This window comes from Prionailurus viverrinus, chromosome B3 (genome assembly GCF_022837055.1).
Source record: "Prionailurus viverrinus isolate Anna chromosome B3, UM_Priviv_1.0, whole genome shotgun sequence".
Taxonomy (NCBI): Eukaryota; Metazoa; Chordata; class Mammalia; order Carnivora; family Felidae; genus Prionailurus; species Prionailurus viverrinus.
The window spans coordinates 48,191,543-48,210,030 of record NC_062566.1 but is presented as its reverse complement, the minus strand read 5'-3'; the positions used below and the strand labels follow the sequence as shown (position 1 = coordinate 48,210,030).

The window sequence follows — 18,488 nt, the reverse complement described above, 5'->3', positions numbered from 1 at the left end:
TCCCACCCTTTAGGTTAAGTTGAACTTAACCTAAATATTATGCCCATTTTTTTGCAGATAAAGAAACCAAGATACAAAAAGTAAGTTGATTTGATCAAGTTCAAAGCTCACACATCTAAGTACTTTCAAAAGCATTAGCATCAGAAGACTCACAGCACAGAAAAACTCCATTAAATCATGTTAACAACTGAGGAAATTTACCTAAAAAGACCCCACACTACTGCTTTCTTCTTCATTGAAAGGTAGAATAATGCAGCATCCAAGGCATCATTGTTCCTTTGAAAAGAAGCTTTGGCAACCTAAATGATAAATAAAATATTCTATTAAATTAACTATTTGATAAAAGAATTACAACCAATTAACCAACAATTGACAGTAACCATGGAAATGAGAAAAGTTGTCTCTATTCCACAATCTCCAGCAGCTTATAATATATACTCCTAGAGACAACCATTTGTATGCCAGTAATTATAATAAAAATAATAACAGCAACTAGCATGTACTGATTACTTCCCATGCACCAGGCACCATATCTAAGTGCCTTTCACTTATCTCAATCACCACAATCCATGAGGTACTATTATTACCCCCATTTTACTTCCTAGAAGCAAATGAGACACAGACAGGTTAAGTGAATTTTCTAAGGTCACAGTGTAAGGGGCAGAAAAGGGATTAGAAGCCAGGCAGTAATAACTGTCTATCATAGAAAACTAGAGAAAGAAGGCAGAATATTCAATAGATATGACCTTTTCTTGAAAATTAAACGTTACCTTTCATAACATTTGGTAAAAGCGAAAATGCTAAATGCTACAGTATATGTGATTTCACAATTTAAAGTTCTCTCAACTCATTGAATAAATATTTATTATATATTGTGACTTGGGAACTAGACACACACATTTAAAAACTACAAACAAAATTAAGTGTTCCAGTTTTTTTTAAACATACTTTTTAGAAAACATTCTTTTCTAGTATTTTTCCAATCAAAAATTGACAATTCTAAAGGAATGACATCTTCTTTCTGGTATGTAATTAAAATACAGAAGGTTGAAGCTCCATTATTTTAAAGTGCTTACAAATTTCAGTTCTTAGAAATTCCATGGGAGTCTTGAGCACATAACTGATAATCTCCATGGAGCCATATAACCAAAGTTGCTGAATTCATACAGAACTGATCAAGCCAATGTTAAAAAGTTTAAAAATTAAGCCAGTAACATTATTGTAATATAATTATATTGTTCTGAACATGGTATCATACTGACCGTATCTTATTTCTCAAAGATACTTAGATAACTTCTGCAAATCACTAAGCTGAGAAATATAACAGTAAAAAACAACAGATGTTTTATTAGCTCACATTGACTGATGGTGAAACAGGAAACTACCAAGGCATGGAAGAGTGGGAAACCACATCATGGAAACTGATTTACTCTCAATACTTGCTTGCTTATTCCTCTTCTCCTTTTTTAGTATGTTCTTGCCTTCAATCATTTAACTTAGTATTTTGATGTGTTGTAATTTTTAGAGAAATTTTTATTCATTTTTTGCTAATTATTTATAATACATCTCAAGGCAACAAATTCACATGTCCCTTTGATTCAATTTTAATATTTCTTATGGAAATAAATCATATGTACATATCAGAGATACTTAATTATAATGACAAAACACACTGCTGACAAGAAATTAAAGAGATCTTTGTAGACAACATCTGAAACATTTCAGATAAAATAGGCCCTCTTTTTCCTACTGCTTTGGAATATAAAAAATTTAATGCAGGTACTGTGTTATTTACATGCTGTAACAATTAACTTTCCCTATATACCAGAAACTACATTATTTGGTTGGTGTGAGAATAAATTCCTTCTTACATTTGTGCCTATTTTGAGGGAGAAACACTGATATCAGCTACCTTACATGTAACAGGAAAAATAACACCTCTGTGCTCACATTTCAAAGGGATCTGAGGGGCATGATAAACACCAGCAACACAGGATTTTAAGGGAGATGAATATGGCACATCCCTAACCACCTTCAACCTACCAAATGAAAATGGGACTGGGGGATATGCATTTTAAGTAAGTTTGACAGGTGATTCTTCTGACACTAAAATTTGAAGACACCCATTGTAGAGGAATGAATTCCTCTTGGGAGAAATAAATTTATACTTCACAAATGTAGTACCATTAACTGTATTTCCGAGAATGTCAATGAACTCCTAAAAGTAAACAATAAATGAGAATTCCACTTTCCTAACCCCTATAGAGTAGAAAGGGCACGGACTAAATCTAACACTTATAAATGTTGGCAGTTTGGGCTGGTTATCTAACCTCTCTAGTCCTAGTTCCATCAGGTGGAAATGGAGATGGTAACACAGGACTGAGGAAATGATTAATGAAATAATTTATGAAAAGCAACTAGCACAAACCTGGTACGCAGAGGGTGCCCAATAATGGTTAGTTTCTGCAACACTGAAAGAACCTGCAGCTTCCACAAACAACTTAATAAATTTTTTTTCTAAAGGGAATCTACCAGAAAACAGATTCCAAAAACCTGCTTTAAAAAATTTTGTAGTGGGGCGCCTGGGTGGCTCAGTCGGTCAAGCATCCAACTATTGATTTCGGCTCAGGTCGTGACCTGAGAGTCATGAGACTGAGCCCCTTGTCGGACTTCGTGCTGGGCATGGAGCCTGCCTGGGATTCTCTCTCACTCTCCCTCTCTACCCCTCCCCCACTCATGTGCACATTCATGCTCTCTCTCAAAAAAAATTTTTTTAATAGCATGTTTAACTTGCTGCCACAGATATGTTCTTCAAGTGCACATAAATCAAAATCTTTTATGGAATGGTATTTTAAGTGTGCAAAGGAAGTTTGCTATTTACTAACCTAGTCATACAGAGAATCCGTTATATAAAAAGAATTCTCATATATAACTAACATGATCTGATAAGAACCAAAGTTTGCTTTCTAAATTTAGATTTGTTTTTTTTTAATATCGTTATTAAAGTACAGCCGACACACAATGCTATATTAATTTCAGGTGTACAACAGTGATTTGACAATACTACACATTATGCAATGTTCACCACAGTAAGTACAGTCACCATCTGTCACAGTACAGTATTATTATAATTTTATTGGCTATATTCTCTATGCTGTACTTTTCATAACTGTGACAAACTTTCAGTTATCAAAAAAAAAAGATTTTTGCATTTTCCCAAACTAGGAACCACCTCAAATGATAGCAGAACATAAGTAATTCTACAAATATTATAAACTCAGCATATATGGTAAAAGGCAACTGATACACTACATATTTTATAAAGTTCAAGTTTTTGGAATCTCCAAAACTTTTTATTTAAGAAATTTTTAAGATCTCAAGATGTACAAACTAATTCCCCACTACAGATTTTCTGGAACATGATATCTTTTATCCTTTAAGATTTTTTTTTAACTTCAACATCCAATGAAGTAAAGTTACCTTTTCAATGCATCTTCGAAGAGTGTTAATATTCCTGACCCACCAACCTATTCCCATAGCTCTTAGCTCAGACCACTGAGGGTCCCCTCTCTGAATTGCCGGAATCATATTAATTAGTTCTTCCTCAGCCTCAGAATGAAAAGCCCAGGCAAAATGGCAGGTAGACACACCTAAATTAGAAATGCAAAATAATAACCTTCAGAACTATATCCAAAAATAACAAAAACAGTTTTTCACATAGTCCTGTATTCACTCATCCTGGAGAAGAATTTTCAAGCAAAAAAAATGGGTGAAAGGAAGTCTTTTATCAGGACTTCAGGACTTTACACTCTAAGCTTCTAAATACAAGATCAATGGCAGGATACACAAAACTAAAATATCCATCTTTTTTCCAAAGTATTTGCTTTTTGTCTCTGCAAAACTAGAGACACCAAAACGTGATCAATGGAAAGATATTTGAACATTGAGTCATTTATACACACACACACACACACACACACACACACACACACCCCAAATTTATCAACAGTGAAAGCTTTGGTCAAAATAAAATATCTTGGCCCTGTGTCTCTGGGTGTTTTTTCACAATGCCACTTGCTTGTAGACCATAATATGAATTTTAGTATTGAATACTGAAAACTGCCCCATTCATCCCTCTGGCCAAGGAACTAAGTATCATTTTAAAGTAAACTCTAACCTTCAAGAGAGTTCAAGGGAACAACAGTCAGGAGACACATTCCTCTGCCTTCAGCACCTCAGTTAAAAGTAGTTAAAGCTGCCAAATACTGATGGTATATGGCAAATTTGTTCCGCCCTGGTAGAAGAATGACAGGGCTCTAGCCTGTACTTAGAGGCAACAAAATGGGTTTAGTGACACCGTCAGACTTTGAAGTACAAGGAAGTTTATCAATAGTTTAACTATTGATAACACTTTATTCCACTCAGAGCAGGTGAAGAGGAAGCATGAGGGAAATGACACATACAGAGTGGTGACAGGTAAGTGAGAAAGCCCAGAAGAACCCACAGGAGCCTAGGAGCAAGCCTAAACTGGTCCAAGTAGCCATCTATATGGACCAGTTTTTGAAACAAAGACATGTCTGAGGTCAATGACAGTCACAACACAGGCTTCTCCATGCTATAAGACCAGAGACATTACTACATATAATTTTTTCATTAACAACTACTATATAGACTTACAATATAGTTTTTCTAATCCTTACGGTTTCACAACAGTTCCTTTAGAAAGTATAAAGGGAAAAACTGGGGTACCTGGGTAGTTCAGTCGGTTAAGCATCTGACTCTTGACTTCAGCTCAGGTCATGGTCCCAGGGTCATGGGATGGAGCCTCATGTCAGGCTCCACGCTAAGCATGAAGCCTGCTTAAGATTCTCCTCTCCCTCTCCCTCTGCCTCTCTCCCCCCAACGCACATGCACACACACACACACATACACACACTAGCTTGCTCTCTGTCTCTCAAAAAAAAAAAAAACTATTATGACCATTTTGAATAATAATCTTAACTCTTAATTTCCCATTACTAACATTTATATACAACTGTGTTTGAAATCACATCACAAAAATCAATGCAACAAACTTTGTCACCATAAATTTACGGGAAAATTGTCAAATTTTAAGAAACACCAATTTGTAGTTTTTCAGAACCTAAAAGGAAGATTAATTTTCTCATTTAAATCTTTGCCTGATTTAAGAAATAATCACTACATCAAATAACTCAAACTTTGCTTTAAAAGTTATTATTACATAGCAATGCATACAGTATACTTTTGATAACAGCAAATTTATAATATAAAGAATAATATAAAATATGTTACATTCTATACCCTTAAATGAAATTTGATTAGTTCAATTTTTGGTATGAATAAGAGAAAACAACAACAAAAAACATATGTATGTCAGGGGAAATTAGGTTTGGAAAGCAAGATTAAAAGATCAGTGAATATATTTGGAAGCCTAACTATTTATGTTTGTTTTAATATAAGCACTGTGTTATAAGTCATATACTCACAAGTAAAGCTGATGTTTCAGGAATATGTGCCATACAGTAATCCAGAAGATTTGCATACTTGTAACACACTGCCACACCCCCTGATTTGAGATACAAGGATTTATATCAGCCCCCTAATTTATAGATTAAAAAATCGTAACTACAGAGATTAAAGTGACCTGCCACATATCTTAATACCAAAAAAAAAAAAAAAAAAAAAAAAAAAAAAAAAAGATATTAAGAAGAAAAAAAACAGAGGAACAAACAGGCAGTTTTTTTGGTTTTGGTTTAAATAGCAGGCTATTCTTTGCAGTTTTTCCTTGTTCTTCTTAGCCTTTCTATCTATAGACTGGCTACTTAACTTTTCCCCTGAGACCTATTCCCAAAGATCATCACCTGTAACACCAGTCACTTATCTCCAATATTTTAACTGTGTCAAAGAGAAAATGGAATTTAACAAAGCTTTAGAAATTAGAGGTGTGTTAGATCTCCCTAGGAAAGTACATAATTGTTATTAAGTGATTCAGTACTATTTGACTATCATTTAAAATGACAATTTAAAAGACCTTTGAGTTAACATTTTTTAAACCTATCCAAATGGCACAGATTGTTTAAAATGATAATATCAAGTGTTAACAATGTGTTATTGAAATCATCAAACATTGCCTCTTGGAATGTAAATGAGTACAGTTTCTGTCTGTGGCAATACTTATCAAGAGTTATGAAATTTTACTCTTCAGTACAGAGAACAAACTGGTGGCTGCCAGAGGGGAGGTGGGTGGGGGAACAGGTGAAACACTTATCTTGATGAGCACTGAAAACTGTACAGAATTGATGAATCATTATATTGTACACCTGAAATTAAGATGGTATATTAATTATATTTGAATAAAAGATACTAAGATATAGTTATGTTCAGAGTTTAGAAAATTAGCCTGGCAATACTGTAAACTGTCAACCCAAACATTAAAAATAAAACAACTACCTTTAAAAAAAAAAAAAGAGTTAAGAATTTTCAAGCCCTCTAATACTGTAACTCCATGATGGAAAAGTAACATGAGGAAATAATCAGATATACACAAAAAATATTTATATGCAAGGTTTTAAGGTCATTCATTACAGCGATAATTCAAATAGAAAAGAAAATCAGCAATATTTGTTTCAAAAATAAAGGACTGGATAGATGAAACACAGTTTAGAGACATGACAGAATATTAGATAGCTATTTAAAATCAAATTTTCAAAGAACATTTATGAGGGTAAAGGGTAAGTGTTATATAAAGTCTGATATTCTAATTCCTTCAACACTAAAACATTAATTATGAGACTGTGTCCAGGATGCTGGTTTAAAAAGAAACATAGTCTAATGAAAAATGCACTGGGCTGGGATTCTAATTCCAACTCTATTCACAAATAGCCTTCTATCCTAGGCGGGTCACTTTATAAAAAGTTTCAGTTTTTCAATCTGTAAATTAGGCAGCTGGTAGAAATCCTTACATCTCAAATCAGGGGGTGCGGCAGTGTGCTACAAGTATGCAAAGCTACTGCATCTCTAGATGGCAGATATTCTTGGAATATCAGCTTTACTTGTGAGTACAGGACTTAAAATGCTTATACTAAGATAAACATAAAAAACACATGGAAAAATTTACATAATTTTTAAAGAAAAGACATCAGACGTCACAGAAATTCAGGGCGACTTTGGGTTATGGCCTCAAGCTTATCAGGTTTACTCCTAGGCTACTACAACTTCAGCGAGTAAAAGCTGAGAAACTGAAATAGAAACTAAATAGTAAAAGTCACAGAACAGAGCTAAAAGATGCACAGTAAAGTGGTTAAGTGGGTACTATGTGACAAGAAGATCTTAAGGCTAATGACAAATATGCATATTATACACAAATATAAATCCAAATATTTCATTTAAATATGAAATAAAAGTTGCACAAAGGTTCAGACAATGAGTTAAATACCTTGATGAAGTAGCTGTACTCGGTATAAAGGAGGCAGTGACGTCAAAAGGCATGTGTGCAAACGCATAGCTAATAAGTATCTCAAACCACACTCATCTAATGTGTCTCTTCCTATAAAGTAAGCAGAAAATATATTTAAGGAAATAGGTAACAAACCAATAAAAAAATTAGGAAATAAACATTAAATTCAGTAATAATAATATATACAAAATGTATGTTTGAGTGTATTCCTTTGTGAACACTTAAGTATATATATATATATATAGTATATATAGAACATGTATCTTTACAAAAAAAAATGTGTAAAGGCTAAAATTCCCAAATGAAAAATGACTGGAGAAAACATAATTGTCTATTAGTACAGGTAATAATAGTCATTATAGCTATTCATAATAAATGAAATCTTGAAATCCAATAAAGAATATATTAACTATAGTAAGCTAAGTATAATTTTAAAAAGCATTTCCTAGGTGAGATTTAAAAAATAGGAATTACATATCTAAAATGATATCATTATTATCATTATTATCATTAATTAGGCAGTATCTTCTAGTTTGGTTAGCTCAACTGAAATATAGTACCATGAAAGATTTGAAATTTGATTCCCTAGGCTAGTTTTCCAGAGTTAAGGCTGAATCTTAACCTAATTCCACAAACTTACTCTTATTTACAAGTTGCATGAAGGTATGAAAGTATGGTGAGCTTAATCAAACTACAGCCACTGTTGGAAAAAAGCAATGCAAAACTATTAACAGCACCCAGCCCACTAACTGCCACTTAGAAAGTGCTAAGAATGTTGAATCAAATAATATTTTCTAGAAGAAAATAAAATGTTTTAAATTCTCAAAGTTCAAGTTCCAGCTCTACTTCCCATTAGTTATATTCATTCACTCACTCATTCATTCATTCATTCATTCAACAAATCAAGCATCTACTACAAGTGAGTCATAGTTTAGGTGCTGGGGATTTGGCAGTGAGTAAGAGGAAATCCTTCCTCTTATATTGCTTATATTTTAGGACACAGAAACAACAAACAAAAAGTGTCTGGTGGAAAGTTAATGCTATAGAGAGAAATAAAAAGTAGGCTTGACAGAGAGTACTGGAGTAAGAAGGTTCTATTTTATCAAGTATAGCCAGGGAAGAACTTTCCAAGAAGATGATGTTTCAGCAGAAATCTGATGAGGTAAGGGAATGAGCCAGGCATAAATTTGGAAAAAGAGCATTCTACACAGAGGAAACAATATGTGCAAAGACCTTGAGACAGGAATGTGTGTAGTGTACTTTGTACACTGGCAAGGAGGTCAATGTAGTAGAATGAAAATGAACACAGGTCACACAGGGATCTCTGGCTTTTAGTCTAAAGTGAGATAGCAAGCTACTCGTGTATGTTGAACACCAGAGAGATTAAATGTGATTAATCACTGGATCCTATGTGAGAACAGACTGAGGTGACAAGACTGAGGCAGTTTAAGAGACCGTCAATAACCAGGCAAGAGGTGACAGTGACCTGGACCAGAGTGTTAACAGGAGAGGTGGTGAGAAATGACTGAATTCTGGATATGAAAGAACCAGTAGCATTTGTCAGGAGACTGGATATGGGGTGTGAAAGAAAACAGAGTCAGGAATGCCTCTAATTCCATTTAAAAGAATCAATTTACTTAGAATCTATTCACTGAGATGTGCAACATATTTAAACTCTGAGCTTCACTTTCCCACCTGTGAAATGGAGACATTAATTCCTGCCTTATCTACCTCATGAAAGTCCACTGTAACCAGGAAGAGCCATTTTTACACTTGCCTAGCCAATCATATTGTTTTGTATCCAAAAGTTTAAACTGTTTTTCATGGATTGTGGCATATTTATCTTCTTAATATCCCAGAGTAAAAATTCTAATGTATATTAAATTTTCAACAAAGGCTTAAGGCTATTCTGGGGAGAAGCTTGCTCTATTGCACACAATTTATCCTAATAATCAGAATTTTTAAAATTAACACGTTTAGAAAATAGGTCATAGAAAAACCTAAGGTCTCTAGTTATTTTAATCTACGAAGAGAAAACTTTGGAGATTTAAGTATATAGACCTATATGAAGAGAGATATTCCAGGTAGCTCTGAGGAACAGTCTTTTACCGTCAAATTTAGAAATCTTGTGAAATAGTAAGGGTACAGGCTGGGAGGCAATGATTTATCCACATATGAACCCCAGTTCTGCCACTTACTACCTGTGTGATCTCATATGTCACTTCATCTCCCTAAGGATCAGTGTTTTCATCTACAAAATTTAGTATAATAATAGCTACCTACCAGAAGATTGTTGTGATAATTAAGTATGATAAAGTACATAAAGTGCCTGGCACATAGCCATTGTTCACTCCTCCACAATATTTACTGAATGAATGAATGATCAATAATTTTCGGTTTCCTTTGCTAATGCCATCATTTATAATCAACACAAATGCCATCATTTATAATTCAACTATCTGCATAAAAGAGAATGGAATCTAGTTTCAGGAGACAGCCAAAAATGTTCTGGTTTAGAGCAAATTAATCAAGACACACATTATAGTAAAATGTATAAAACCTCCTTCTCAAGAGACTTTTTGGAGAAATTAGGTAATTGTAAAAAAATATTTATACCTAGAAATGGTTGAGTTCATGGTCCCTATAAGTCTCATGGTTCAATAGTAAAACTAACAAATGGTCCATTATTATTATTAAAAGTAAATAAAAATTAAAATAAGTCACAGGAGTCAATATGTTTGAAAAAAGACTACATATATCTAAAATCACACAAAACTTTCAGAGTAAAAACTCATACAAGAACACACACAAAGACATCAAAATTCATGAAATCATGTGCAAGTCACAGCCTACCCCAACTGTCTTTTCTTTTACAACTAATCATATTATTTAACAGTAAGTGTTAGCTAGAGAAGTCTTTTCACTGCAAGGTTATAAAAAGACTGCAATTTAATACGTGAGTCACTATATAAATTATACAAATGGTTCTATTCATAACTTAATAAATTTTAGTGGGAATTTTTACCTGAATAACTCTTATCTCTGTTTTCATCAAGCTCAGTACTGGTGGTAGCCACTGTATCAGCCAAAGCTACAAGGAACATCTGCTCCAAACGGGTAAGGCCTGGTAGACTTGAGTGCATAAGGTGACTTGAAAGTACCCTAGCATGTTCTTGGCCAAAGTAAGCAGGTCCATATTGAGAAAGATTTATTACTTTTGATTTGTTTTCTCTCTTTTCTGGCTCTAAATCTATATCATCTGTTGTTATATCCTGGATTTGGAACAGCTCTGAATACTGATCTTCTGGTTCACTTTTGGTAGGATCTTCATAGCCCTGTGGTATTTTTGTACTTTCTTCTGAAATTCTGTAGGTTGTATCTTGATCTGCAGCAAGCAGTGCATATAATGGTAATGGAGGAATAGAATCTATCTCAGTATAATCCCGAGTACCATCCTTTCCTATGGTGACTGTATCCTTTGCTGTACTGCCACTAACGCTAATCGTTCGGGAAAGATGTCGCTTAGTTCCTTCTCCAGCATCAGCATCTCTAACTATTGCAACTTCACCTGCAATACATTTTACTAAATGAGAGAGAATAGCTTTAGCCCTTCTAACTTTCCCTAAATCCATCAATTCTAACAGCTGAGTTGGATGATACTGTGGGAGAGTAGGTGAAAGTACATGTGCAGCCTCAAATAAGCCACCATCTTGAACTACAGTTGGTGAACAAAAAACATCATCAGCAATAGCTGTTCCTTCAACGATGCTTTTTCTTGACAACATATTAGATTTAAAGGCAGAATGATCTTGTATTACTGTCTCTTCTGCATAGGGACTATCAGCTTCAATGTCTCCAAATTTGACAGCATGCTTCCACTGTGCATATACATGCATTTCACAATCCATTCCTACCACCAATATCCCATCTCTCACCCAGGAGAGAGAAACAGGCAGTGAAGGTGTACCATCCACAGAAGACACTAAGTCTATAGATCTAAGAAGAACCCACCTTGACCTAACTCCTTGCTTGATACTACCACCTAGTGGTAAAGTAATGACAGCTACTCCATCCTTACTATTGGTCTGCTCAGTCACAATTCCTGAAAGCCGCCCATACATGAAGATATTAGCGCCAACACCCACTGTGAGAATGTGGGAGCCATCTTCTTTTGATACCCAATCCAAATGTACTAAATGTTTGATATTCGGAATAAGGTATCTATCCTTGCTCAAAAGTGCATCTGATTTGCTGTACACAAATAGGTTACTGTCAACACTGACCCTTGAATCAAGTACACTCCCAACCTTGACCAAATCATCAAGATGAATTGTTTGTTCTAAAACCCATTCTGATCCTCCTGTGGATTCACATTCAAAGATGCAAACATGCATGGAAAATTCTTTAGAAACAAAACCATTGTGGTGGATAGGCTGTTTGTAAGCCACGGCAAGGCGACCTGTGTATGAACAGCTAACAGCAACTGGTCTTCCCACAATGCTCACTGTACTGCTATTATCTTCTCCTTCATCATTCATCAAGGGCCATCTCCTCCAATGGTAAGCTTCCTTCTCATCAGTTTTACATTGCAGGCTGGTTTCCATACTACACTTCCAGAAGCGTACTTTATTGTCAGAACAAGTTGTAACCACTAAATAAGGTGCGAGGCATACTGGATAAATTGAAGAAGAACTCAGATGGCCTTAAAAAAGAAAAATCAGGTAGTCATGACAATAGAACCATAAAATATAATGCTAATAATCAAGTTCTAGAATGTGATAAATCCAAAGCCACTATAAGCTTCTTCATAATTCTGCAAACTCCCCTTAACTAGGGCTTTATACTAAATGTCCACTGGCTAAAGTATCTATATGAAGCTTAAACAGTCCAGTGGTGAAATAAAAATATGCAATAATCATCAATTAGTTTTTACATAATTACGTTTAAATGAGGTGAATATTCCATTAAAATAAAATTCAAACACAATAAAACAAGTCAATCCTTAATCACTAAATCTGTTATCTGCTAGAATTTATATATGCCTTCACTGGAATTGTCTCCATTTTTAATCATTTTCATCATAGATTCTTTTTTTTCAGTTTTTTTAATGTTTATTTTATGAGAGAGAGAGAGAGAGAGAGAGAGAGAGAGCGAGCAGGGGAGGGGCAGGGAGCGAGAGAGAGAGAGACAGACACACAGACAGAATCCAAAGCAGGCTCCAGGCTCTAAGCTGTAATCACAGAGCCCGACGCAGGGCTTGAACTCACGAACCATGAGATCATGATCTGAGCTGAAGTCAGAAGCTTAACCAACTGAGCCACCCAAGCTTCCCCTTTCATCATAGATTTTTTTTTAATATGAAATTTATTGTCAAATTGGTTTCCATACAACACCCAGTGATCATCCCAACAGGTGCCCTCCTCAATACCCATCACTCACCCTCTCTTCCCTCCCCCCCACCATCAACCCTCAGTTTGTTCTCAGTTGTTAAGAGTCTCTTATGGTTTGGCTCCTTCCCTCTCTAGCTTTTTTTTCCTTCCCCTCCCCCATGGTCTTCTGTTAAGTTTCTCAGGATCCACGTAAGAGTGAAAACATATGGTATCTGTCTTTCTCCACGTGGATTCTTAAGTAGTCATTACACTTTCCCATTCAAATGTCCCTAACCTGCCCTCGAATAATCCAGACCCTCGATCTACCCCTACCATCAAAATGTTTTCAGACAGCTAAACAGATTGCTAGATCTCACCATTTTTACCAGGGTTAATTCATATTCTCTTAACAGTGAACCAGAATCCTCATATTTATTCCTGACTGCTGAAGGCTAACACCACACATCCACTGTCAACTATAACCTAAGGAGTAACAGTGATAAGGACTGGGTTCAGAAGACCTGGGATTCAAGTTCTGGTCTATCAATACCTTTGCACAGTGAGAAAGCCACTTAAACATCTGAGCCTGTTCCATCTAAATAGTAGGGGTCATGTTACTACTTCCCTTGGAGTGTTACTGCCAATTAATACATTTAAAAACATTTTATAAAGCCCCTACAAAACAGAATTTATTTTTATCAATTCCAATAAATTTATTTTGAGTACATCCCAAACTTTCCAAATACTGTGAAAGATTCAAAAACTGGCCCATATCTGCACCAGCCACAAAAGCCCAGAGTAAACCATTAATGTCATCTTTCTAACTCTGAATTCAAGCCTATCTTATGGATGAATATAAGAACCCTCATATTCAAAATCATTCACCAGTAACTGGAATAGGCTTGACCCTCCAATTTTAGTTCCCAAAAAATACTATTCTAGGAACTCTTCAATTATGGTTCTACAAGTGACAGATCATTTTAAATATACCTGCCCTCCAAATTGTCTTATCCACCTTGTTAAATTCAGTATCATTCTAGGCTAGCCAAACTATAATCTCATATCCTACATTTTTTCCCCAAAGTATCTGCCAATTCCTCTTCAAACTTATTTAATAAAAGTGACACATGATTAGCACAACATGAATGAAAAGGCTTAATTAAAAAAAAAGTTTTGATTATCTGCAAATGAATACATATGTTCTTTACAATTGTACTATCATACCATTCCTATTTATAGGAAATCATAGTGCAGGCAAGAAACTTCACATTAAAATATTTACATCATTTTCTGTCAGGCCGATTATATTCATCACAGAAAACTTTCTAATAAAGACATATTTCTAAACATATACGTCATTACCAGAAAATTACAATTGTCACCATAGCACATATTTCAGAAGGGTTTGTGCATTTCACGATTGAAGACCACTCTGAGCTGCGAATGCCTAGTCTTAAAGTTACCTTACCTGCTGAAGGTGTTGCTCTTATTACTTCAACCCCTTCTGGGAGATCAAGAGGTTGGCTATATACCAGTCTAGAACTCAGAATAAGTTTACTAGCAGTTTGAAGATTGGCAATTGATGCAGAATGTGGCATGGGGCTCACACTAGGAGATGTTTCTGGAGAAGAGTCTACATTCTTCTGTCCAGGGACTGAAAGTAGACTCTCTGATGAAATACCTTCTGAAGCTTTAGCTTTGAAAATAAATTATGAAATATGTTACTATCATCACTATATACATTAGCTAGAATAATACGTTGTTATCATTTAAGAAACATGGTTTTTTTTAAAGTGCTTTGGAGACAAGGCCAATTTTTAGACTTTTGCTCAGTTACCCTGACAGATTTTTAACTATTTTACTATCACCAACTCCATCACACAGACAGACTTAATCACATGTAAAAGCTAGAAAAAAACTCAAGTTATCTAGTCCAATGTTTTCAACCTTTAAAAAATATCAAAAGCTTGAGGTGGAACTTATTAACTTGCAGATTCCTGGGCCTCACCACACAAAGAATGATTCAGTTGTTTTGGGGTAGACCACAAAAATCTGTATTAATAAGCATCCTAGGTGTTTCTGAAACATAGCATCATGAATCAAACTTTGAGAAATAACAAGGTATTACCTCACATAGTAGATGAAAGAACTTAGGTTTGGAGAGCATAATGACTTTCCTAAAGCCATATAATTAGCTAGGAGCAAAGAAGACACTAAAACACCAGTCTCTTGACTACCAAGTGTTGCAACAAGATGATTTCAGAAACAAACACAAAAAATAAAGTTCTAAGCAATTTTAAGACATTATTATTTGACTAGCTTTGTAAGGGATATTGACCTTGATCTTCTTCCCAAGAGTTTCCAGCTTTTACATTAGAATGGAATATAAATCTCTAAGCAGATTCAGTTATCTGTGCTTCTGATACATGGGAGGGACACTCTGAATTGCATTTATTTATTTGTGTGCCTGTCTACTCCAATTAGACTATGACTTTATCAAGGGCAAGGATGATGCTTGCTTTGTATATTAATTGTAGATTAATAAGAGATGGTAAGTAATCCCCTTTTGCTTCTGGTGGATGGCAAATGTATCCATCTACTTTAGAATGGCAGACCACTAGATGAGAAATATAAAAACATTGTCCATAAAAGAGAATGAGACTACAAACTTGCATCAGTATTCAGCAGAAAAAAAGCACTACTCCTAACTCTACCACTAACTAGATATGTTTCCTCACACAAGGCACCTGACCATCTCTGGTTATTTTCTCATCTGCAAAATAAGGTTGAACTATATTATTCCTCTTCCTGTAAACCAGGCGATTTTCTAATGTATATCTCATGCTAAGAAAGAAAATAAGAACAAGAAAAAAAAACAAAGGCTGTAGAGCCAGAAAACCTGATTTTGAAACTTGGTCCTATGATAAGCTAGACGTGGGACTTGGTCAAGTTACTTAATATTATTCCATTACTACACTGGGGATAATATCTATCTCACACATATAAAGTATTTATCTATCTCAGTGCCTGGCACTTGAAAGGTAGTAAACCTGTTCCTTCCCCATCTGAATTTAAAGCACATAATTTCATTCTCTGCCAGGATTTTCAACATACTGATATAGTCAAGTATAAGCTGTGAATGACAATATATACTATATTAAATCTCTTGTGAACGTTAGAACCAAAAGATAGAAGATGCTTCCTGTCGTAGTTGAAGGGAGCATATTATTTGTTTGCCTCTACTGTAATCTTCTTATTTGTGACCTTCTACTACTATTAGAAACAGAGTAAGCAAGCAACTCTATACTAGCCCTGGCTTTAGGGGAATAGCAGTGGGAACACTTCCCTCATAAGCAGTGGGGACAGAAGGTATCACATTCTTCCTGTCCTACCACAAGGATCTGTTACTACCTCTATTAATCTCTTCAGAACCATTCCTGGTTCTGTGTCCAACTCCAGTGTGTTAAAAATTCTCTTCCTGACAAGTTGGTTTAAGATCACTCTATTCTTCCATTTTTGTGAAACAATACGTAACACCAAGAATTAACTTCAGAACTTTCTTTTGAAAGAACTTTTGGATTCCTGCTGCCTCAAAATGATTAGGCTCAACTGGGCACAAGTAAAGTTTCTATCAAATCATTTGGCTTTTCTAACACTAGTTCATGGCCCAGTTAGAACAGCTATTTACAGTTATATGATAATGTGAATTACAAAGGGAATGAAAAAATATATATTAGTTGACTTGTATTTTAAATGTTTAATGTGTATAAAATCAGCTGAATAATATAACCACCAGAAAAAATAAAATCTTTTAAAAACTCTTAAGTATTCCAGGGGCGCCTGGGTGGCTCAGTCGGTTAAGTGTCCGACTTTGGCTCAGGTCACGATCTCGCAGTCTGTGAGTTCAAGCCCCGCGTCGGGCTCTGGGCTGACAGCTCAGAGCCTGGAGCCTGTTTCGGATTCTGTGTCTCCCTCTCTCTCTGCCCCTCCCCCATTCATGCTCTGTCTCTCTCTGTCTCAAAAATAAATAAACGTTAAAAAAAATTAAAAAAAAAAACAAAACTCTTAAGTATTCTGAGTTAACCAGTTTAAAGCAGCTACAGTTTGGTATGGCTATCTGTGCAGTTCATTTTAACAATGATCTCTCAAAAAGTAAAAGTCTGTTGTAAAAGAAAAGATCCATGATCAATTTCTTTGCTTCATACTACAGATTTTCTAATATGCTATGAAATTAACATGAATGTGTACAGCAAAACCATGGCTAAAATAATGTATTGTTGGATTTCTTAACATTCTACACAGTTCTACGTATGAGCTTCAGATGTTCCATCATGTTTTTATAAATAGAAAATCTGCTTCTCAGAGTGATGCTAAAGCTAATGTATACTGTGTGTGCAGTGTGTATTAATCCACAGAAAAGCACAATATTAATTCTTTGGTAAAAACGGATTTATAGAAACAGTATCTAGAACAGTACCTAGAACAATTCAATAAATATTAACTGAAAAAAATAAATTGATCAAACTTTTTAAATAGATGTCTAACACACCCATGACTGGTTTGTTTTTATATTAACCTGTTTCATCAATTATGTATGATCTTGTAATTAAAATCTTGGCATATCCATACTTCAATCCAGCAACTCAATTTATAGCTCACTGGATCTTCATTTTAAAGAATTAATCAACCTAAAACATTCAGTAAAATGAATTCACTTCATATCATCTCTGCATATAATTATAATATAATTACTTACCTAAACATGCCTGTACAGATTTAAGATGAAGGTGCCACATATGGAGAATAGAGTAATTATTGCTGTCCTTTTCAATTACTACTAGAAAGAACTTTTCTGAAAACGGTGGTGGACGATACCCTATTGTTCAAAGGAAAAGTTTATTTAAGTTATTTTTCTATTGGGTTAAAAGAAAGATACTTTTTAAAAACATCTCTTGATATATATACAAGTTAGGAAGAAGATGGCAGAACAGATATTTAGGAGCAATTATATTTCATTTTTATGTCAAAAGTTAGGTAGCTGTCAAAGACTAATGAGGCTATGTCAAAAGTACACAAAAGCCAATATGAAGGTATACCTATTGGTCAAAGATGGACAATTTGAGCATCAAAGAATAAGTGAATGTAATTTATTAGAACATATTGACTATAGAGAAAACCATGAGTTTATAAAAATAGCAAAAGAGAAAGAAAGGGCACATAAGAGAAAAAGGAAAGGAAGGGCAAGAAAAAACAAAAGGAATGGAAGGAAGAGAAACGGGGGGAGAGAGGAAGGCAGAGAGAGGGAGGGAAGGAGAGAGAGAAAAGAAGAAAGACATAGAGCAAAAGGGGAAGAGAGTATGCAAGAGCATAGTCAGCTTCACTCGATGCCCCCACAGTAACTGGGGCATTAACTCCTTATTTGGAAAATTGAAGTAACATTTATCTTGATTTTCCTATATGAAAATAGCATTAAAAAAATTAAAAGTCACGGGGAGGGGCAGTAGTGGTGATATAGAAAAGACTGTTTAGAAATTTCATGCATTTTTTTATGATAAGGCATTGTGGAAGTAATTTTCCCTGTTGACAATTTTATTTTTCATATATGAAAATGAGATCTACACAGAACAAAAACTTTTTATATT

At 34.8% G+C, this 18,488-nt stretch overlaps 1 protein-coding gene across 4 annotated transcripts in view; it reads right to left on the bottom strand.

Annotated features, from left to right (window-relative positions):
* Positions 1 to 18,488, bottom strand: part of DMXL2 (Dmx like 2) — a 159,294-nt gene that overhangs the window by 34,704 nt on the left and 106,102 nt on the right. For all 4 annotated transcript variants that reach the window (XR_007152953.1, XM_047862502.1, XM_047862500.1 and 1 more), the window contains exons 16-21: positions 17,603 to 17,722; positions 14,315 to 14,542; positions 10,503 to 12,179; positions 7,457 to 7,567; positions 3,481 to 3,650; positions 202 to 299 (exon numbers count right to left, since the gene is read on the bottom strand). Coding sequence is in view for 3 of the 4 variants with exons in the window: in XM_047862502.1 (XP_047718458.1) it covers positions 202 to 299; positions 3,481 to 3,650; positions 7,457 to 7,567; positions 10,503 to 12,179; positions 14,315 to 14,542; positions 17,603 to 17,722 (2,404 nt within the window). In the remaining variant the exon portion in view is untranslated. The remainder of the gene's footprint in view (positions 1 to 201; positions 300 to 3,480; positions 3,651 to 7,456; positions 7,568 to 10,502; positions 12,180 to 14,314; positions 14,543 to 17,602; positions 17,723 to 18,488) is intronic.